The sequence below is a fragment of the Zootoca vivipara genome, chromosome 2, assembly GCF_963506605.1.
Source record: "Zootoca vivipara chromosome 2, rZooViv1.1, whole genome shotgun sequence".
Classification (NCBI taxonomy): Eukaryota; Metazoa; Chordata; class Lepidosauria; order Squamata; family Lacertidae; genus Zootoca; species Zootoca vivipara.
This window is the reverse complement of record NC_083277.1, coordinates 65,949,605-65,972,159: the sequence shown is the minus strand read 5'-3', so window position 1 is coordinate 65,972,159 and position 22,555 is coordinate 65,949,605. Positions and strand designations below refer to the sequence as shown.

Here is a 22,555-nt window from a genome sequence, read left to right as displayed (position 1 = left end):
TGTTTTGTTAACTAGTTGAACTGAAAACATACTGAAAGTCTACTTGCCTTTCTCCCGGGTGCCATTTTATTCCCTTAATCCTCTCCACTTTAAAAAATCTCAAATCCAAGATAGATTTTATCTTGCATCCCTTTTTTAAAAAAAATGTGGAGAGCCCAACCAAGTTAGTTTTGAGTTAGTACAGTCATGTACCTACTTCTGAGCTCCAACTTCTTATTGGGTGCATCTGGATGCATCACAATACAATTCAAGAATCTGAAGAAGAGGAAGCAGCTACTTGTGCTTTTCACATAAAGTTCTTCACAGGTGCTAGTACTGGTGGAAATATGACTGGCAACATAATGTCTGACACCACGAACAGGCAAATATGATATAATGTCTGACACCACCAGCTGGCAAATATGATGATCCAAGAAACAGTAAGGGGCCACAATGAAAAAATTCCCTTGGATTTTTGCTATTGTTGAATGACTTTAACAGATCTGCCAAGAGGTAAATCTTTGCCACTAGGAGGCTCTGCAAGAATAGCTTCTTAGGAAACATAATTCTTTACTAAACAACTAAGATCTGAGGGCGGAGAGGAGATCGAGCCTCCCTGAGTTACATACTATTGTTTCTCTATTAATTCCATTTTGGTATATGGTTATTGCCCCGCCCCTTTGTCACTGGATGTCTTGCCAACAGCGGTTAATTTCCTCTGAATGGGAACAAACATTCTGCAGAACTATGGTGTCTAGTGACAGATTAGCCTTATAACACTCTAAGTCTATGTTGTGTAAAATAAAAAAAATCCTTCAGTAGCACCTTAAAGACCAACTAAGTTTTTATTTTGGTATGAGCTTTCGTGTGCATGCACACTTCTTCAGATACACTTGAAAACCCTGAAGAATATCTGAAGAAGTGTGCATGCACATGAAAGCTCATACCAAAATAAAAACTTAGTTGGTCTTTAAGGTGCTACTGAAGGATTTTTTTTATTTTGCTTCGACTCAGACTAACACGGCTACCTACCTGTAACTAGATCTATGTTGTGTAGTTTTCCTACCTAGAAACATACTGTTGGAAGGGGCCACTAGGGTCATCTGGTCCAACCCCTGCAATGCAGGAATTTTTTGTTCAACGTGGGGCTCAAACCCATGACCCTGAGATTAAAAATCTCATGCTCTACCGACTGATCTATCAAAATTGTTAGTGCTTAACTCTCAAATATCACGAGTATTCTCATGGGATTAGCAGTACAAGTAATGACATGTTTTGGCTGGCATCTCTATTCTATGCTATGTCTTCTTCAAAGGCAAAATATTCAGGAGCCTTTTAAAAACCATTTTTTTTAAAAAAAGCTGGATCTGTTCTTAAATGCTGCCAAATACATTTATAAAAGGCTTTGTAAAAGTTGGGACGTACAAGCCTCATGCTTTCTACTGGGCTTTCTACATCTCTATGCTGTATATAGGAGTCTCTTGTGACTAGCATTTAGCACGTTTTAGAAATTCATTTGAGAACGTTAATTCTGTTCTTTCTTGCCACCTGTCATGTTGGCTCAGATGATCACATTAAGCTTTTACTTCCTTGCTCTATATATTCCTGTTCATCTGTAAAAAATACGAGATGAGCAAATTCTGTAAGAAAATCCACTTACAGAATTGATTGCCATAGGATATTGTGATGCCTCTTAGCTGACCTCTACTGCTGATTCAGAACTTCTTCGGGGGCTACATTTGATTGGGGAAAGACAAAACTCTCTTACCTTAGCAGCTTTGTTGGAATCCAAACTCAGAATAATACGGCCAACCACAAATAAAATGACAGGAAAATGCATAATTAAAATAGATAATTCAGTTAAACAATGCAGCTTTTAGTTCATATTTGTTCTGCATCATCAGTGACTGGAACTAATATACCACCATTACATAAAATATGAAAAATAGCATGGCAACACCAGCCAGACTTCAATTTTGTGTTTTCTCAATGCACTGGAGGCAACTGCCTTGCATTTTGCGATTTAAACAAACATGCAAAGTGAAAAACATACTATCAGAGGACTAAGTTCATGTTGTGTAAAAGTCTATAACAAAACTCCAATTTTATTTTATTGGTTTTAGGCCTTTGTTCCTTCTCAGTTTTACACTCATGATATATCAAATTCATGGGATAGTAACTTTTATGTTCCTAAATAGCCCATGGATCTTTTGAAAAGTGGGTCTTTTTAAATGTCCCTTTGTTTCTAAATATGTGTCACTAATCTTTCCAAGTAATATATGAAGTATTTTAATTAAAAATCTAAATTCCTTGTAGATTCTCTCATTATTGGTAAATAAACAAGGAGATTTTAGATTTTAGAAAAGTGACTTGTCTCTTTGGGTGAATTAAGGAATAGCCATGTTACTGTTGAACTACCGTACTTGTACTGTAATTCCCTAACTCAGCCTTGAGGCATCTTAAATTGAACCACAGGCTTCTCCAAAAGCATCCTTATTCATTCAACTCCTGTGTCCATTCAAACCTGGAAAGGGATGTAAAGATAATGTGCATAAAACAAAATGTAAGAACCCAAACAGAATTTTAAAGCATTGTACACCATAGATGTTCAGCATGCAGACAATCCTGTTAAAATAGCAGTTCAAGATGTTTGAATGTGGTTTGCATAATTCATCATATCCATAGTTAGTGGAAGACTTTACAGATGGACCTTGTTTATTTAACAGCACAAGACACACCCATGCATTAGAATGAATATTGTCTTACCTCTTTACCAGGGGGTTTCAGATATTCCTTTTCCCACCCCCACCCCCACCCTTCACCCAATAGAGTTTATTTCAAAATCTGCCAGAAGAAATGTTAGTTGCTACAACAGATTTAATAGTCTGTCTACTTTTCAGATCTCTGGCAAAGTGCTTCATGGAGCCTTCATAATATTTTCTTAACCCTCTGTGTTACATCTGTCCCTGTCCTGGAGACAGCATAATTGTGCAAACATCTCAGCTATTCAGGTAGTCGTCATTATTGTTTGTGTCAACAGCATGATCGGTATGTACCTTATTATAATCTTGGTGTTGAGTTGCAAAGGTCCTCCTCTCTTCATCTGGCTGAGTCTAATTCCGTCATCTTCACTAAGATCTAAAGTTACACCAAGTAAAGGTTGCCATTTACGTGGAACACTGAGGTTGCTAAAATGTCTCTCTTAGGTACAGTCTATGCTATTTCTTCTTCCAAGGACACAGTCAGGACAATGCAGAGGTTTTTGCCAAAGCAAATTAGAAACTCTTGATGTACAGATATGTGGAGTGAAGCGCCAGTTTTGTTTCTCCTTACCAGTTATTATGAATATGTCATACTGTTAAATTGATAAAGCTGTTCTTGAGTAATGTGAAATTATTCAAATGTGATCTTAGCTTCTTGGGTCAATTGGTAGCAGGGTGAATCATCACATATTTGATAAATTTGATTTTTAAAATTAACCACCAAAGTTTGCTGGTAAGCTACACCCTGTTATAAGTTTGTTCCCACAAGTGTGAAGTACCCAATGGAGACTAAATGCCCAGTACAAGGTTAGTTATACTACAAGTGTGCTAAAGTGGCTGCGGAATTGAGTTCTTTAGGGTGGCAAGGAAATTAGTTTGTTAGGATCTCTCATTTGGGTTATCTGAGAGTGTTCCCACAGCTCAGAATCTTCTTAAACTAGAAAAGATCTGAATTGTAGAGAGCCTGATGAACTTTTACACCGAGTGATGTATCCAAGCACAGTAGTACCTTAGTTCAGTGTTTCTCAACCAGTGTGCCTCCAGATGTTTTGGGACTACAACTCCCATCATCCCTAGCTAGCAAGACCAGTGGTCAGGAATGATGGGAGTTGTAGTCCCAAAACATCTGGAGGCACACTGGTTGAGAAACACTGCCTTAGTTTGCGAGCTTAATCTGTTCCAAAAGTCCGTTCTTAAACTGAAACCATTCTTAAACCGAGGTGCACTTCCCCCAATAACACCTCCTGCTGCCGGTGCCCTTCCACTGTTCGGATTCTGTTCTTAGACTGAAGTAAAGTTTGCAAACCAGGACACTACTTTTGGTTTTGTGGAGTTCGTAAACCGAATAGTTCATAAACAGGGCTGTTCTTAAACTGAGGTACCACTGTAAGTCCTACTCAGAGCAGACCCAATGAAATTAATGTACCTAAGTTAGACCTGTCTATCCATTTCACTGGGTCTGTTCTAAATAGGACCAACACTGGAAACAACACCCAATTTTGATATTTTATTGAATTATTTATAAACTGCCCTCTATCCAAGGATTTCACCGTGGAGCATTTTACTGGAATTTACACACAACAAAAGAGTGAAAGAAAAAAGCATGTCTTTGGAATGTTGTAGCATTCTAAAATAAAGTCATGATCCAGCTCTTCATTTCTGGTTTCAGTGGGTCTTGTAATTTCTAAGGTTATTGTCATTTTAAGATCCTCACCACCTTTTTCTTTTATTCAGGCTACAGTGCTAAGGACCCTTATTTCCAGGAGGTAAATTCCACTTCCTGAAGCAGTAAATGCTATTTGAGAAGTTCAAAAAATGAACAAAAACATCTTAAGGAAAAAGTAGCCCCAAAGTAGACTTTGAAAATTGAGCTATAAATATTTCCATTTAAACATTATCATGTAATATCCCATATTACATGGTAATAATGTAGCATGTTTCTTTATTATTATTATTATTAAACCTGTCTTTGCTCTCTTGCATTTCTTTATTGATTATTTTGGTTATCTTCATATTGTTATTGTTAATCTCCAGTTTTTACTTTTAACTTCTTGCTTTCTTTAGTTTTGCTCAGCTAGGGCAGTTTCTACTTTTGAAATTATTTACTTTCTTAAAGATACTGAGACTGTTCCTATTATTTCTGTTCCATACCTAGTAGTATAGGTATTATTATTTTTATAAATGATTATAATAATTATAATTTCTATGTTGTTGTTTAGTCGTTTAGTCGTGTCCAACTCTTCGTGACCCCATGGACCATAGCACGCCAGGCACTCCTGTCTTGCACTACCTCTCGCAGTTTGGTCAAACTCATGTTCGTAGCTTCGAGAACACTGTCCAACCATCTCGTCCTCTGTCGTCCCCTTCTCCTAGTTATTTGTTTGCTATTTTTATATCCCACCTTTCCTCTAAAGAGCTCAAGGTGGTGTACACAGTTCTGTCCCTCCTCATTTACTCTCCACAACAACCCTGTGAGGTAGGTTAGACTGAGAGGCAGTGACTGGCCCAATGTCACCCAGTGAGCTTCTTGGCTGAGTGGAGTATTCAAGCTTTGGTCTACCAGTTCCTGGGGCAACCTAGGCAGGTGGGTTGGGTATAATAATAATAACAATAATTGGGTATAATACTACTACTACTAACAACAACAACAACAACACTGCCCACCCAGTGATATCTGTAATGACAAATCTTTTCATGGCCAAGAGTGGCATCACTGCAGTCAGGGAATAGTGCAAACTCCCGCCAATACTGTATTTAAAGAGCTAACGATTACACGGAGCAGGAGAGAGTGAGGTCACTTCTACACCAAAACATTTAAAGCACACTTAACAGTTGTGGCTTCCCCACAAAGACTCCTGGGAACTGTAGTTTAAGGGGGCTGAGTTGCTTATTGCTTTATTTATTTATTATATTTGTATCCCACCCTTCCTCCCAAAGGAGCCCGCAGCAGCAAACAGCAACATGTTAAAACAATACAATTTAAAATAAGGTTACCAGATGTCCCCGTTTCCCAGGGACAGTCCCCGAATTAAAAATCAGTCCCCATACAAAATCCATTGAAGCTGAAAAGTGTCCCCGGATTCGATGAAAAAAATATGGTAACCTTAATTTAAAATCAAATTTAAAAAAACAACAAAGCCCCTTACAGAGCTGCAATACCCAGTGCACTTAACAAACTATAGTTATCGGGATTCTTTGAGGGAAGCTATGACTGTTTCAAGTGGTATAAGAGCGCTTTAAATGTATAGTGTGGATGTGACTACAGGCAGAGAACTGGATTGAGAGCTGCCAAGCCTAAACGTGGGGGTCTTCCTACAATGCATGTTCGCTGCAGGATTTGCAGTACAATCAGGGGCAGCTTTCCCTGTTCCTGCAGGACACTATGGCAGGGATGGGGGCCAAATGTTTCTTGCCAGCTCCACAAATATCACTAGCTGTGGTTAAGTTAAGGTTACATTATTCTTTCCAGTGAATCCGGGGACACTCTTCAACTTCCTCCTAAATAGATGGATTTTGTCAGGGGACTGATTTGTAAATCCAGGGACTGTCCCTGGGAAACGGGGGTGTCTGGTAACTTTAGGTTAAGTCTAGATATCTGTCTTGGTCCAGAATTATTGGAGGTTGCCTGCGCTTATAAGAATAACATATGCTTTTTAAAAAAGCTTAATCTCAAGAGGACCTTTCAAAAAGTTGAAGGGGCTGCAGCATTGTCTTTTCACTTATGTTTTCATCCAGTGGTGATACTGCTAGATTTGGAATAGTGCCGTCCTTTCCACCGACATTCAGTTTTCACCGTCCTAATCTGTTAAACTTGCTCATTGGTTCCCCTCAGGGCAAGGGAAGATGAAGTGAATTATGCTTATCATACAAGCCTGATTGATGTTGTTTCCTCTAGGTTTACAAGGAAATCCTGACCAAGCTCTTCTCTGTGAGTGTCAGCATACTGGCTGGCCCAGAGGAATGTCACAGTAAGTGAAGAGGTTCTCCATTGTGAGCATGATCACCCAATAAAATGTATGTCTGTCTCCCAGTAAGCTGTGCTTATTATTGTTTCTCCCCTGCCCTCAATACACTTAGGACCGAGCGGAAAACTTCCAGCCTGTCACTGACCATTGGATCACCAGCCAGTGGAGAGTTTAGCAGCAGCAGCAAAGCATGTCGCAGTTATTCCACTTTAATTCAGCCGTTATCCACTGACCCTCAAAGAGTAGGTTAAACACTTCCAGTTCCCTTTGCATTAATTTTGGCAAAACGTTGAATCCTGCGTTGAAATTCCAGTTTGTCTGCATTGGTTTCTTTCTCCCCCCCCCCATTTAAAACATGTCTGGCTGGTTTCTTTTCTCTTTTTTTAAGGCATCTATCAATGAGAGGATTAGAAGCAGTCATGTGGCTACCCTGGAGCTTAGCCATTTGTCATATTCTTCCAAAGACATTTAAGAAAGGACAGTTGGATCAAAGCAGCTACTTAGTATAGAGATGGAGAATTCGAAACATCCAGGGATTTAAATGCCTTTCAACTGATTGGGGGAAAGTGTGGGGAGAGATTACATAGGTTTCTTTTTATAAGATTCTGCTAAAGTAAAAAAAGCAAATATATTATCGGTGGTAGTAATTATTTCTATTGTTTTGCACTTTATTGACTAGTAGGCAGTTTCAGGCAGCCCCTATGAAATTGGCTTTGTTGTAAAGAAGTTTTAGAGACATAAATATCTCTTTACAAATGTACTAGTTGTGAATGCAGACAAGCACGCAGATACCAGAAATCTTGAAAGGAGCATGGAGTCTCACAAAAACAAACATAGCATGCCTACGGTTTGAAGCTTGTTCTCTCCAACTCCCATCCATGTCTGTCTGTGTTGTTCACAAGTTAGTATCCACCAGCCATCAAAAGCAATGGAAGGTTCTTCTAGCCATTAATGCCCATTGAATAAATTCCTTTAGCAAGAAGCTATACAAAATATATTTATTGACACAGGCGCATCTATATGTCCAAATCTACAGCAATCAGCATAATTTGCCAATGTTTCCTTCCTTATTTGAATAGTCGATAGCAAGAAATCAGTTGTAAAAATGTAAAATATTCTGATGACTGTTCTTCATCTGTCAAAGAGTTCCTGCTTATTCCAGAATCCCAAATTTCTATATTGCAGCTGAAATACTTTCCAAAAGAAAAAGGCAGCTTTCCCCAACTGGTATCCATCAGATGTTTTACTAGCTGGGGCTGATGGTACTTGTAGTCCAAAACATTTGGAGGGTACCAAGTCAAGGAGGCATATCTAGAAGCTGTGGAATCTTAAGTACCAAGGACTAGGTCTGGTTTACATGTTAACAGTCATAATATGATGGTTACCACATAATTAACTGTTCCTGTTCAGTAGCTCACAGTGTAAGTTAGTTGATTTCAATAAGTGATTGCAAGTGGTCAAAAAATAGTTTGCAGTGGCAACATTTTTTTAAATATAAGATGCAGGTGTTAAGCCATTAAATACCTATGTTTCACCTTGTTAACAAAATGCTACAATCCAAAGTGGCCTCCAGATGAGTGCAATAATAGCATGTCAACTGGCCCCAGGTCTACAACACTCGAACTACCGTATTTTCACTCCATAAGACGCACCTAGTTTTTAGAGGAGGAAAACGGGGGGGGGGGGAGATGATTGCTTTCTTGAATTGTCCTAGGCATAGCAGCCAACTCCTAGAGGCCTAGGTGCCTTTGCCCCCCATTAAATATTTGAGGAAGTCCCCCCCAAATGTTGATGGGCATTGTCATTCTTAGTGTGCATGCACTTTGTCTTGAGGTCAGTTGCAGTGGTTCTCAACCTGTGGGTTCCCAGATGTTGTTGGACTACAACTCCCATCATCCCTCAACTCCCATTATCCCTGAGCTCTGGCCTTGCTAGCTAGGGGCGATGGGAGTTGTAGTTCAACAACATCTGGTGACCCACAGGTTGAGAAAGGCTGATACAGTATGTGAGGTGGGGCTTACCTGCCTCCCCAATATTTTATTCAAGTTGGAAGAGGGAGGGAAGGAAGGAAGGGAAGAAAGAGAGACAAGGAAGGAAGGAGAGAGAGGGGGAGGGAGGAAGAGAGAGGGAAGGGAGGAGGGAAGGAAGGGGTGAAAGAAAGAAAGAAAGAAAGAAAGAAAGAAAGAAAGAAAGAAAGAAAGAAAGAAAGAAAGGGAGGGAGGGAGGGGTGAAAGAGAGAGGGAAGGAAGGTGGGAGGAAAAGAGGGAGGGAAGGAAGGGGTGAGCGAGAGAGAGAAAGAGAGAGAGGGAGGGAGGGAAGAGAGGAAGGAAGGAAGGAGCCCGAGAGCAGGTTTCCCGCTGCGCGTGGCTCTGGCCTTCGCTCCATAGGACGCACGGGCTTTCCCCCTTCCTCTTTGGGAGGGGAAAAGTGCATCTTATGCAGCGAAAAATACAGTATTTTCTCCAGAGTAGCACCCATTAGATGGCTTGAAGATTATAGCATAGGTGGTTGGGGGGATTATAGCATAGGTGGTTGGGGGGATTATAACATAAAAAAATGGAAGAGAGGTCTGCTACAGATCAAGCAGGAACTTACAAATATTATTTGCATAGCATATTTAATTCACAAAGTGCACTGTAGCAGAATCCATTTCCTCAGTGGAAGTGTAAATTGTTGGCCTTTTCTTACACTTTTACAAATGCAAAGGTGTGACTTGCCCAAAGCCATGTCGAGTTCATAAATTTCAGTACTCTAGTTCTATGCCCATCAAATATTTATCTACATTCCATAAATATTGTTATGACAGCTTTGAAGAATGGTCATTCTATACAACTGGCTAATGCAAGACATTTGGAAGAGATTTTGCTATCCCCAGGGGCTGCACTGCATGATTTACCTTAGGTCAAGTCCTAAACCTGGGAACAGCACAGGTAGGGAGGCAGAAGAACTCCATGCCATGCAGGGTTGTGTGCCGCCACAACTCCCCATTACCGTGACCCTGTGTGAATCCCAGGCTGCTGATCTCTTATGATGGGACGAGCAGATGAGCCATGTGACTTGTTGGAATCAATAGCATTACATTGGCATATCTAGGACACACATCTATAAAACTTTAAGTGGAGATGCCTTAAAACCATAACTCATTCATTTTCTTCCATACAACTTCCTTGTTGCTTTTTTCTAATAAGGGATTTTTAATTTTTTGGTATGGAGAGCATAAATCAGGATTATCAGAAGAGAACTGTATCATAGATAACCTAGTGTACAAACTCCAGATAAAGTTCTTAGAAGTTATTTTTTCCTTTTGTTAGAAGTGAACGATATGCAGCTTCTAGATATGAGATACAGTGGCAGCAATATATCTCATTTTTTTTAACATACAGATGCAAAACCCATCAAAAAACCAGACTGGATCCACGTATGAAGCTGCCCCTGTATTTATAAAGGTAAGTAGCAGAATCTAGACAGCAGCAGCTTGAAGCCAAAGGTGCTGTGGCAGGAGTGGAAGGCATTTCTGCTCACAGGAGGCAGGTTGCTAAATCTCCCTTCCAGGGTTTGATTGCTGGGAGTGGAATGCTGGGCTAGACATCCTTTGCAGGGCTTTTATGTTAACCTGCTTCCCCTTGGAATCTACCTCCAGGTGTTCCCTTTTGCTCAGTGATATCTCTTTGAAATACTCTCCACATTTGAAAAAGTGAAAATCCGCAACTGCTAGAGGTTTTATTTACAATTAAGTGGTATACAAATTCTTTTAAATAATACTCTAAGCAGTGTACAAGAAAATAAAAATCCAATTCCAAACTGTTGATCCCGTTTCTCTCTAAACAAAGTAAGTGTGGGGAAGTCTTTTGTCATGCATATTTACAGTACTTTTTAACTCCTTCAGGGTCTTCAAAACATTAGCACTACTAACGGCCAGCTAGTGGTGTTTGAATGTCGAATACGGGCATCACCCACTCTTCAAGTTCACTGGTACAGAGAGCACAATCAAATAATCGATTCTGCAGACTTCCGAATATTGAGAAAAAGTAGGTTTCCTGATTTTTTAAAAAAACTTCTGTATCTACTACCCAAATTTCCAATTTCAATTTATAAAAGAAAAAAGATTGTTTCAATCCATGGAATTTAACAAATCTAAACAAGCTGCAATCTGCAATAATGTCTCAAGTTTGTGCACAGTGTTCGGCAAATCCTGTTGAAGTCAATGAGACTTAAGCAGCCAATAGTTGAATAGCATGGCAAACCTAACAAATATCTACTTGCTGAGCAAAGTGCAGTTAAATATTACAAGCTTCTACCATGAAACATGCAGTCTGATACTACACGATTACTCAGATCTCATTTCAAGGAAAATACGCTATTAGATTAATATACATATGTGCATTATAACCAGGTGTTTATGGGGTTGTGTGACTGCTGCTGAACTGCATCTCTCCGGTTGGTGTCCATGGTAATGTCTAGTAAAAGAAATACATGACTGTCCTGTTCAGCATTTCCCCATTCTCTGCAAGTACCAGCCAATGAATGGGAACAGGGATAGAGGCCTGCTGAGCCAATGCCTTTTCATGTGTTTTCTTTTGCTAAAGAGAGTTTATTGGGAAGAGACATGTGGACTGGCAGCAGCCAGATGTCTGCATAATGTCTAGTTAGCCCCTAAAAAGCTTTAATATTGGCCTTTTGGTAATGCATCTTTCAAAAGTGTGGTCCATGGACTCAGGCTGTGTACATGTGGCATTTTATTCTAGAATCAGTGGAGACTAAGCATTTGGTTTTTCTACATAGTCCACACACAATCTAGATTTTTTTGCCCTTGAAAAGCACTTCTTGAGAAACCAGTTTATTTCTGAAAATAAAAGCTCACTGCAGATTTATTCTGCATTACCTCAAAGAGTGTCCATTTGAAACAAGATCAAAATAGATGTAGGTGGTCTTGAGTCTTGACAATAGGTGTGTGTGTCCACAGATGCCCAACGCTGTAGGTTGCGTATAGCAAGATCGCAATCACCACTTCAAGGTGAAGGTTTTCAAACACATATCATGTACCCTCTTTGGACATCAAGATCTGAAATCAATCTAGATTAAAAGCATGTGGAGGACAAGCATGGCTAATTCCAGACTGAGAGAAACTACATTTTTGTGCTGCAAATGAATTAATGTGCCCACACATTCTTGATTTCTAGTTAATTAAGACAGAATGAAGAAAATTGCTCAAGCAAAATTAAATGCAAATGTCTCCTTCTACCACAGATACATATGTAAAACAACAATTAAACTATTGTGTATTCCTGTTGTTTTGGGGCCTAATGCTAGCCTAGGGTTGACAGAAAACTAATATTGCTGGCAAGTAAATAAGTGCTTAGTTGTATCATAAGGTTCACAGCTTGTGTCTTTCAGATCTTCATTTTCAGTAGGCTTCACTAAACTATTAAGATCAATAGTCTTTCCATTGATTGAAAAGCAGTACAGATTGCACTCTTGGCATAATTTGATTGAAACCTAAGGTTAAAACCTAATAGTATTGACTATTGTTTAAGTGTTCACTTAAGTGGCTTTGTCCTAAATGGTACAGGAAAATATTTTATATGCAGTATATGCTGAGGCACTGGAGGTCAGTACTGAATAAGAGCAGCATTCTAACCTGTACTCTGTGCTTTTCCCAGACTTCAAGCATGCTCTCTGTTTCAGCTCTTTTCCAACAATGCATCCCTCCTCCAGCCCACCTACTGGAGGTAAAAACAGGTGGGACTGTGCAACCCTGGAGAAAGGAAGTGGGACAATCATTAAAATGAGAACAAGTGGGCTGTATTGGATGACAAGTAGCACAGATTATAAACTGATAAGAAGGCTATTATGAAATGCTAAGCCTGCATGGCATTTCAAACTGCATCAGTACCAGAATAAAGCCTAATCTCGAATGTCCCTCATATTAAATGAGGCTCCACTGACAGATGTGTTTTTCATCAGTGGGACTATACCGGTAGTATATTTATTAGGTTATGTATCTTGCAACAGTATTTGCTAGAGTCATTAGAAACCTGTGTATTCAGCTTGTTGAACAGCTCTTACTGCTAGGAAATTTGTCCTGAGCATAACAACTAAGCCATTGTCCATACTGATGTTCGCTCTCTCTGTCTCTCTTTGTGTGTGTTTCAGAGGCTTGTTCATCCCTGACCCCTGGTAAGTAATTCTAAAGGACTAGGCGGGAACTACCGGTAGTTGCTGAAAACCAGGCACATCCAACAACTAGTGACCCCAGATGAGAATGTGCATCCAGTCAGTACAATGAGGCTTAGCTGAGCGCAGCAATACAGAAGTGTCCCTGCATCAGTTACAACATGCACAGAATCTGCCTCGGTGTGCAGATATTTCTTGCTGCATCTGAGAGATATTGCTCAGCAAGCTGTATGCTGTATCATCAGTAAGAAATTCTGCAGCCTTCTGTGTAAAAGTGACACAACAGCAAGCAACGAAGTGCACATAATTTAATTTAATTTAATGACTTGAATTAGTTTACTCCCATGTAAGTAAACCTTGAATTGCAGTGGTATTTGTACACAGAATATCATATTGGTGTCATCCCTTCACAGCTGTTTTTATGTAGGCAAACCACGTTCTACATTCACCAGCCTGCATTTGTATGGTGGCCTCCTGAGTTTAGTTCTCAAAGCTTGAATGGGGTTAACATTTGCTCAGGCTTACATTTATATTAAACACATGTATTCTTGCTGTTTTAAAGGCTCTGCAGTTGCTGTTTGATTAGACTTTGCCTATTCATTTTATTTTGTCATAATTGAATTTGTTTAAAATCTTGTTAAAAATTGTTTTTTGTGAAAGTAGTCTTACTGAATATAGTGAACAGAGTGACAACAGAGTCTGCTTCAAATTTTTAAGAATAACCGTGCATTTATTCTCCATGCCTTAATTGCCAAAATAAACCATGAACTTCTATAGTGCTGCCTTTTTACCCAAGAAGTGCTTAATTTCCAGTAATAAAATCTCAGTTCTTTGGAAAATTAGGTCAATTCCTACTGGTATTATGAGAGAAATGGTAATATGGCAATGTTTAAAAATTCATTTTTAAGTGTCTCATTCAGCTATTACCTCCTTCCAGAGGAAGTTTGCACCTTAGTGATTACAGAAGCATTTCCTGAAGATTGTGGAATATTTAAATGCATTGCTGAAAACAAGTTCGGCGCAGTAGCCTCCAGTGCATACCTTTTTGTTTCCCAAGGTAATTGCAGATTCTTCGCCCTCTCAGTTTTGGTGGGAGGGTAGGATGCTGTTTCTTCTCTGGAAGGATGACTTCTATTTCCCACTCGTGCAAAACAGCCTTGTTTAAGCCTGGAATAGCTTGTTGCCAGCTGTGCAGCAGAGCAAAATGATCAGACTATATATACACAAATTGAAAGCTAAAAATGATTGTTTTAAATATATCTAGTGAAGCTTTAGACACACAACTTGCCTGGTCTAAAGACACTTTCTGAAAACTGAGTGCCTAGAGCAGGGGTAGGCAAACTAAGGCCCATGGGCCACAAGTGGCCCACGGGGGTTGTTTAACCGGCCCACGAGCCGCCCCCGAACTGAGCCGCCCACTAGGTGAGTCCCCCGCACTGCGCTAAACCGGCACAGCGCGGCGCAGGGACTCGCTTCTGCGGCGCTGGAAATCGCGCCTGCGCAGACGCCAGAAATTGCGGGCATGCGTGTGTGATCCGGCCCATGGAGGGATCTCCACTGGAGTGAACCGGCCCAGGCAAGGTAAACCTTGCTGACCCCTGGCCTAGAGCATGGGTAGGGAAACTAAGGCCCGGGGACTGGATCCGGCCCTATCGCCTTCTAAATCTGCCCCATGGATTGTCTGGGAATCAGTGTGTTTTTACATGAGTAGAATGTGTGCTTTTATTTAAAATGCATCACTGGGTTACATGTGGGGTATAGGAATTTGTTCTCCCCCCCCCAAAAAAAATATAGTCAGGTCCCCCACAAGGTCTGAGGGACAGTGGTCCGGCCCTGTGCTGAAAAAGTTTGCTGACCCCTGGCCTAGGGAATTAACGGAGATAATCAAGCCTTGCATTGCTCAGTACTGATAGCCTTGGACTTCCATGCAAGTTGTTCTGAGCTTTCCAAAGAATAATATGTATACTTTGCTTTAATTAACTAAATCTAAATCAAGGCATATAAATGGAGATTTGTTTGGTGCAATTCAAAGACAATACAAAACGCTTTTGTGTTTCTTTATAGTCCCTAACGTTCTCTCTTTTTATTTCTTTAAAAGCCTGCTCTTATTACCGTATTGGTTCTGGATTCTGTACCTGATTCCACAAGGATTTCCATCCTTAGTTTCTCTCTTTTCAGATAAGAACTGTCAGTTTATAAATAGTTTTAGTTGTTTTAGTTTCACTCAAAATATGCAAATCCTTTTCATCAAGAAGATACGGTGGAATTTCCCTGATGAGTAAAGAGATTAGAGAGAGAGTTACAATATGGCTCTTTAGAAATCGCTTTCCCACCCCCAAACTAGACAAAAATACAATGGTGTGGGTCAGTGCTTTTGGTTTTATATCTAAATTGTGCTTTTCAGGAACAGAGGAGATTGAAGGATTTGAAGTGGCTCCCTCACTGTCAGCTACGCCAGCCACAATGAATGTTCTCTCTACACCAAACAGCCAATGCGTAGGAATGGGAAGTGATGTAGACAACAAACCTTCCAGTGTTACACTACAAAAGTCTTCTGGCTCATCAAGTCCAGAGGAACCTGAAGGTTCCTGGTGGCGAAACTATGGTGATGAGAGCAAGGATTTTAGTGACATTTATGAAGAAACTTCAGATAACTCATATCATAGGTAAGTCAAAGCAAAGATTCTAATGACTCTTCTACTCAACTGTAGGAACTGCTTTCATCATAAAACACTGCAAACAATACCCCCCCAAAAATTACCCCAGATCTATAGGATATGAATGGATTTTGGAAGCACAGTTTCTGGTTTGCCTGCAGACAAATTTACCTTTTCATCTAGCCATGCAATTGCAAAGCCAGCTAGCTTTATATGCTCATAGACATTTTAATTTTGATGAATTTGCCACAAAAGTCAGGCAGGCTGTCAAGTACAGACCCTTTAATTCAGTGGTAGGGTACAGCACAATAATGGTAAGCACAGCTGCAAACATTTTCATCTGGCCACAGATTTTCCAAAATATGACTCAAATTAAAACTAATTTTTGCTCTCTGAGGTTAAAAGATCAGCACTGTAGCAAAAGGAAAGAAAAAGAAAAACCATAGAAAATTATTGTCTATGCATAAAACTAAAATAAATACCTGAACCCATGTCAAGTTCACTTGAGAACTAACACTTCATTGAGATAATGTTTGCCTCAAGAATGTCAGTTTCCTGTGATAAAAAGCAATGAGTAGTTCATTTGAGTTGAATATTTTATTTTTAAATTTGGTAATCAACATTTTAAAAACAATTACCTGTTCTTAATGCACCACTACAAATGAGTCAAGAGTTCCTAGTGCAATGATTTACACCTCTATAAAATTAATTTCAATAGCATGGCTATCTCTAAATTATAAATTAAAAAAATATCAGTTTATTTTTATTTTAGTGACACCAAATTTTGATTTGGTTCTTAAAACCAATTTGGTTTTTCTGTCTAACATCGTATCATCTCATGGTGGCTTACAATACAATAAAACAGGAAGACAGCACTATGATAAGACTTAATTCAATGAAACTTATAAAAGCAGTATAAAATACGGAACCGCAACCTGGGCTCTTCACTTGTCCAAAGAACCACAACTGTTCACTTGCAATAGCAACATAATTCCTAATAATATCCAAAAAAAACCTGGCAAACATAAGTTTTCACCTGGCACCAAAATCTCAATGTCAGTCATGACTCTAGGAAGAGGATATTCTGTGGTCAGGGTGCCACCACAAAGAACGCCCTATCCCATGTCACCACATAATGCACTTCAGCTGATTGGTAGAACAATGAGAAGGGCCTCCACTCCAGAACTAAGATAATGGGCAAGCTGATGCAGAGAGAGGCATTATTCAGTTGTTTAAATCCTAAGATACTTAGAACTTTGTGGGTATACACCATCACCTTGAATTCCACCTTCTTCTTCTTCTTCTTCTTCTTCTTCTTCTTCTTCTTCTTCTTCTTCTTCTTCTTCTTCTTCTTCTTCTTCTTCTTCTTCTTCTTCTTCTTCTTCTGTGATCACTCATAGCTGAGTAAGATTGTCTTCCATAAACACGATTTTAAAAATGAGTCCGTAAGTGACTGTGGAGGCCAATTCTGGATCCACACATCAGGGGCGTACCCAGGATCAAAACTAGGAAGGGGGGGCAAGCCATGGTCATTCAGGGGCGGGGCCAAGGCACGGGAGGGGAGGGGCCACGAAGTAGGAATGTGGGCGGGGCTATAGGGCCAGCGGGCCCGACGACATCGTGGTGGAGGTGGCAGCGGCCACCTTGTGCTTCTGGGGCTGGCAGCGTCGGCGGCTACCCTGCTTGGCTAGAGAGGACGGGAGGGTTGGACAGGCGAGAGGGGGTGGCAGGGTGGGTGAAGGCAAGGCAAGGCACGGCCGCAGTCACAACGGCTCCGAGGCATTGTTGCATATCAGCATAATATTTCAACCATGTCGTGGGTTCAAGCCTCACCTTAGGAAAAAAATCCTGCATTGCAGGAGGTTGGACTAGATGACCCTTGTGGTTCCTTCCGACTACAATTCTATGATTCTATTGATATATTACCATAGCAAATGCATCATTCTGCTTTCTTGAATTGTCCTACTCCTAGGCATAGCAGCCAACTCCTAGAGGCCTAGGTGCCTCCCCCCCGCAATTGCTGGTAAATACCGTATTTGAAAGAGTCATCCCCCCCATGTTGATGGGCTTTCTATGTGGGGCTTATCTGCCCCCCCCCAGTATTTTATCAAAGATGGAAGAGGGAGGGAAGGAAGAAAGAAATAGAGAGAGGGATAACTCACATTTGTGGGTGCCTCTGGGTGACGCTGTGATGCTGGAACTCTGTACGCCTGTACAGGAGTCTTGTAAGCAGCTTCTCTCTGCTTGATTTACAGCAGGCACGTCCAACAGATAGATTGTGATCTACCAGTAGATCACTGGATGTCTGTGGTAGATCACTGCTAGATCACTGGCACCCCTAAAAAACGCTCACCCAAAATTTTCCTCCTCCCTAAAAAAAGCTGAACTATGACCAGAAGCCCTAAACAAAAATGGGCCTCCCTCCCTCCTAAAAGAAGCTCAACGAGTTTGACCCAAACCCCCCAAAACAGGGCTTCCCTTCCTTAAAAAAACTCCACAGCTTTGATCCGAACCCCCCAAAAGGGGGTAGATCACTCCCAGTTTTTAACTCTGTGAGTAGATCAGAGTCTCTTGGGAGGTGGCCACCCCTGATTTACAGTATACAGATGCAGGAGGAGGGGCAGACTAGAACACCACTGCTTTTTATAAACATCACTGTGTCTATCAAAGCTACAGCCCCCCTTTTTCTTATTCACTTCCTTTTAGCCTTGCAGAGCCACCTTAGTCAAATTGAATCCTCTGCACCCTCATTAAATCATCAATAGAACTCCTAATGCGATCCCTGAATGCTCATTAACAACTCCCCCTGAAGAACAATAGGGTGAAGTGGTGAGCTATCAAATCTTGCTTGAAGGGGGATATCTGCTCCATTGTCTTAACTGCTTAACTACCGGTAGCCACTTTGCTTTATTTATTTGATGTGTTTTTGTTACAGCTGTGTTCCTGCCCACCCCCCAGCAAGCGGAGACCGAGCTGCTCTCGCTAAAGCAAAGCCCTTTCCACTTCAGTTTTTGAAGGGGAAAAGTGCTGGTGATGGTCTGTAAAATACATTGATTTTTTGCTTTTGGGGGGCAGCTGCCCCCCCTGCCTACGCCCATGCCACACATCCTTCCACACTGGGGACATTGGTTGAGTTGGTTGATCACAGAGTAGATTTGCCAAGCGTGCCTTCCTCTTAGCATGTTTCTCCCTTGCATCCTGAGTTCGAGTGTCTTCAAAGTCCTTGATACCTTTGGTAAAGGCTGTTCTCCAGTTGGAGCACCCGCAGGCCAGTGTTGCCCAATTGTTGCTGTTTATACATTTTTTAATTTTTTTTGCCTTGAGGCAGTCTTTAAACCTCTTTTGTTAACCACCAGCATTACACTTTCCATTTTTAAGTTCGGAATAGAGTAGTTGCTTTGGAAGACTATAATCAGGCATCCGCACAACAGGACTAGTCCAACGAAGCTGATGTTGAAGTGTAGCCTTATTAGCTTACTAATGGTTCTTTTAAGTTGCGCCCAGGCAGGGACAGAGACAGTCAATAACGAATCTCTCCCTTCAGAAGAATCATTGCTTCAACACTGGTGATCTTTGCTTCTTCCAGTACACTGGTATTAGTTCATTTGTCTTCCCAAGTGATGTGTAAAAATTTTCGGAGACACTGTTGATGGAACCTTTCAAGGAGTTGGAGATGGCGTTTATAAGTGGTCCATGTTTCACAAGCATATAGTAAGGTTGGTAGGCAGCCATAAATTGTCCAGATCATAAAGAAGAAGGTATATCTAGGTCTAGTATAATGTTATGAAACATTTAAGCCTGTAAATTTGTGTGCTTTGGACTAGCAAAATACATTATGCATTAATCCATACATGGGATGTTATTGAAATTCTTCACAAGCCTAATTCCAAGGGAAATGATTGAATAAGGGGAATTCCAAGGGAAATAAATGATTAAGTCTCCAGTCCTATATACTTACCTGGGAGAAAGTCCCATTGAACTTAATATGACTGACTTCTGAGTAGACATGTGTAGGATCTTCTGGCTCCTTAACAGATTTATTGTGTGTCATAGCTAATGTTGTAATAAAGCCTTTAAGGAACTATGGGACTCTTTAGAATTTCAGAAATCCAGAGTTGTAGAATGTGATACCTGATCTCTCTTGAGGCAGTGGTTGTTTTCTGTCTCTGGCATAAAGATGTTTTGGGCCAGGCTTTATTTTCTAGTTTCAACATCGTAATGGCAAGTTCAGCATGATTTTTTACAAGGTTGTTTTTAGAAGAGGTAGATACTGGAGACTTGTATCTCTGTAGTAATCTTTATTTCTTTACACATTAGAGCACGCAGGCTTTATGAAGCTGATAGTTATCCTGCAGTTTCCTTCTATGCCTGCTAATTCTGACTTTTGACTAAAAAGGCATAGTTTCAGTCACATAGCCAGTTTCCTTTTCATAATCACTATTTTCTTTAGGAGGAATTTTATGCTAATCGGTACCCAATTAATGCTTGCTTGATAGAATGAGTGTCTAAAGTACTGGTATGTGAGCTTAATTTTACATTTCTAATCAGAACCTTAATAGTTTTCTCTGGAAAAGATAAACAATCCAAAAAGGAAGTAGGTACTTTTGGTTTGCACATTTAAACTTTTCTCTCCGCTACCAATATAGATCAAAGCAATACTTCATTAACATATTCTTTTGAACTGCAAATTCAATTTAGGGTGTAACATTGGAACTGTTATTTGTAGTGGAAATTGGGGAAATAAACCTTTAGCTTTTTGGCTGACCTCAGTTACAGACAATTTCTCATTCCTGTTTGTTCCTGGATGGAACTTCTCACCTCCTCCAGTTGTAGCTCAGAAGTTGTTATTCTTCTGCAGCTCAAAGCATGCAATGTGAAACTGCAGATTAAATGGTCTAAACCTAACATGTTTATTCAGAAGCAAAGCCCAGTGATTTTTCAGTTGGCTTTAGTTTCATGTAAGCATGCTTAGGTATGCAGCCCAAGATGGAACTTTGGGACAGGAAGTGAACATGCTGTGCTACAGTGGAGAATGTATTGGATAATGGAAATGACAGGGTTGCATTTGGACCCAGTTTAAAGGTAAAGGGACCCCTGACCGTTAGGTCCAGTTGTGGACGACTCTGGGGTTGCAGCGGTCATCTCGCTTTACTGGCCGAGGGAGCCAGCGTACAGCTTCCGGTTCATGTGGCCAGCATGACTAAGCCGCTTCTGGCGAACCAGAGCAGCACACGGAAACAGCGTTTACCTTCCTGCTGAAGCGGTACCTATTTATCTACTTGCACTTTTATGTGCTTTCGAACTGCTAGGTTGGCAGGAGCATGGACCAAGCAACGGGAGCTCACCCCATCACGGGGATTCGAACCGCCAACCTTCTGATCGGTAAGCCCTAGGCTCTGTGGTTTAGACCACAGCACCACCCGCGTCCCTAAACCCAGTTTAGTGCACCCTAAAACAAGGCTGGGGAACCTGTGGTCCTCCGATGACATTGGACACCCAACTCCCACCAATCCTTACCATTGGCCATGCTGCAACTGGAAGGCCAACGGGTTTCTCAGAAGCCAGGCACTATATTGTAAAGGCTGCCAGTTTCCATACAATCTTTGTTCCTTATGATTTGTGGTTGCACAGCTGGGCTTTTGTCACTCCAGCATCATATTAGTGGGATGCTCTTCCTAAAGAGGTCTGCACACCCACCTCAATGCCAATGAGGAGAGCAAACTTAAATTATTCAGAAAAGCCTTTGGGGTTATTTGAACTAGGCTGAACAATCACAATGGCTTCTATGGCTTTTTGCTGGCATTTATTTTGTTTTTACCAGTTGTATAGATTTTAAATCAAGTTGTTTGCAGGCTGCTTTGGCCACACACACCCAAAAAAGATGGGCTATAAACATTTTATTAAATTAATAAACAATGCAAGACTTGGAATGCCTTCTAAGCCACGGTCAGCATAAGTACTTACTTATTTATAAGACTTTAGTGATCTCCAGAAAAAAAAGGGGGGCACATTATCTACCTGGCCCTGGCCTCTGCCTGGCTCTGCAAGGGCCTGCCTTTAACAGGGGCATTCTGAAAATGTCAAATCGGGGACATTCTGTGCAAGGCTGGATTATAACGCTGCAGCCGAACTCCTTTACAGTAAAGGAGTTCAAGATCTCGTGCAAATCTCTAAACTGAAACCCAGGCTGGAACTTCTCCAAGGAGGGAGGCAAGAAGCATCCCCGCCGGTGTATTGTGAAGGAAATCCGAGACTAGATGCCCAGAGAAGAAGAAAAACAATCACAAGCCTGTGACCGTTTTCATTTTTCGACGTCTCTCCACCATAAGCTAAGTATCCAGACACCTAGTCGGTTGGAACCGTCTGCCGAGACTCCCTGCGAGAGAGGAAGGTCAGAGGGGTGCTTGAACAAAAGGAGCGCCTGCAGGGCTAGGTTGGAAATCTGATCGGGTGCGACACAATCTCCCCGAGGCTCCGTTTCAGAATCAAAGTCCCCTCGACGGCTGGAATGGGTGTGTTTTATTTCGAAGCGGCTGCTCAACTATATAATCCAGTGCACTAGTTTATTCTGCCTCGTTAAACTCTCCTTCACTTCTTCACCTTCGCGCCTATCCTTCCACAAACAAGTGGAGCGGCTTCAGTTCGTCCCTTCTCTTAGCTGCCTGAGCCAACCGCTTTGCAAACGAAATGCCCAGTTAGATCATAATTTTACCTTTTCCTCCAGAGCCGGGCTTTGGTTCGGAAAGTTCACCCGGTTCAGCACCGCTGTTCTCTTGGAAGAGGCCCGCTGAAGTTGGAGCCAGAGGATCATGTGCAAAATTTAGGCGCAGTTGGCAACCGCAGAGCATCCGGGTGCGCAGGAATGGTAACGCTCCCGAGGATGCCCTTGGGGCGGTGGGATTAGTTCGATGCTATTCCGGGCTCGGTAGGCTGTGAGCTGCAATTTGCTTTGAATTGTAGTCCCAGTGAAGATCGGTGGGCGTCTTTTTCCCGGGGGTGGGGGGGGGGGGGCTTCAGT

The 22,555-nt window shown here is 41.2% G+C and overlaps 1 protein-coding gene and 1 long non-coding RNA gene across 13 annotated transcripts in view; one reads left to right on the top strand and one right to left on the bottom strand.

Annotated features, from left to right (window-relative positions):
- The window catches only part of MYOT (myotilin), a 45,681-nt gene that overhangs the window by 3,660 nt on the left and 19,466 nt on the right, over positions 1–22,555 (top strand). For 4 of the 10 annotated variants that reach the window (XM_035105526.2, XM_035105521.2, XM_035105520.2 and 1 more), the window contains exons 2-8: positions 6,637–6,709; positions 6,819–6,948; positions 10,090–10,152; positions 10,593–10,734; positions 12,860–12,883; positions 13,818–13,937; positions 15,285–15,546. In XM_035105526.2, the coding sequence (XP_034961417.1) occupies positions 6,702–6,709; positions 6,819–6,948; positions 10,090–10,152; positions 10,593–10,734; positions 12,860–12,883; positions 13,818–13,937; positions 15,285–15,546 (749 nt within the window). In that variant the 5' untranslated portion in view covers positions 6,637–6,701. Of the gene's footprint in view, positions 1–2,879; positions 2,991–6,636; positions 6,710–6,818; positions 6,949–10,089; positions 10,153–10,592; positions 10,735–12,859; positions 12,884–13,817; positions 13,938–15,284; positions 15,547–22,555 lie in introns of those variants that run through there. The other 6 variants (XM_035105524.2, XM_035105525.2, XM_035105531.2 and 3 more) reach the window with 4 other exon arrangements.
- LOC118080383 (uncharacterized) lies at positions 10,732–22,523 on the bottom strand. Of its 3 annotated transcripts, none has more exons than XR_004691965.2 (4): positions 22,250–22,523; positions 15,016–15,151; positions 13,922–14,067; positions 10,732–12,461 (listed from the first exon to the last, which is right to left on the bottom strand). It is a non-coding gene; the product is annotated as an uncharacterized LOC118080383 (long non-coding RNA). The 3 variants fall into 3 exon arrangements; XR_004691964.2 differs by lacking the exon at positions 22,250–22,523 and having other exon boundaries at positions 10,732–11,768; positions 12,345–12,461; positions 15,016–15,292; XR_004691963.2 differs by lacking the exon at positions 22,250–22,523 and having other exon boundaries at positions 15,016–15,292.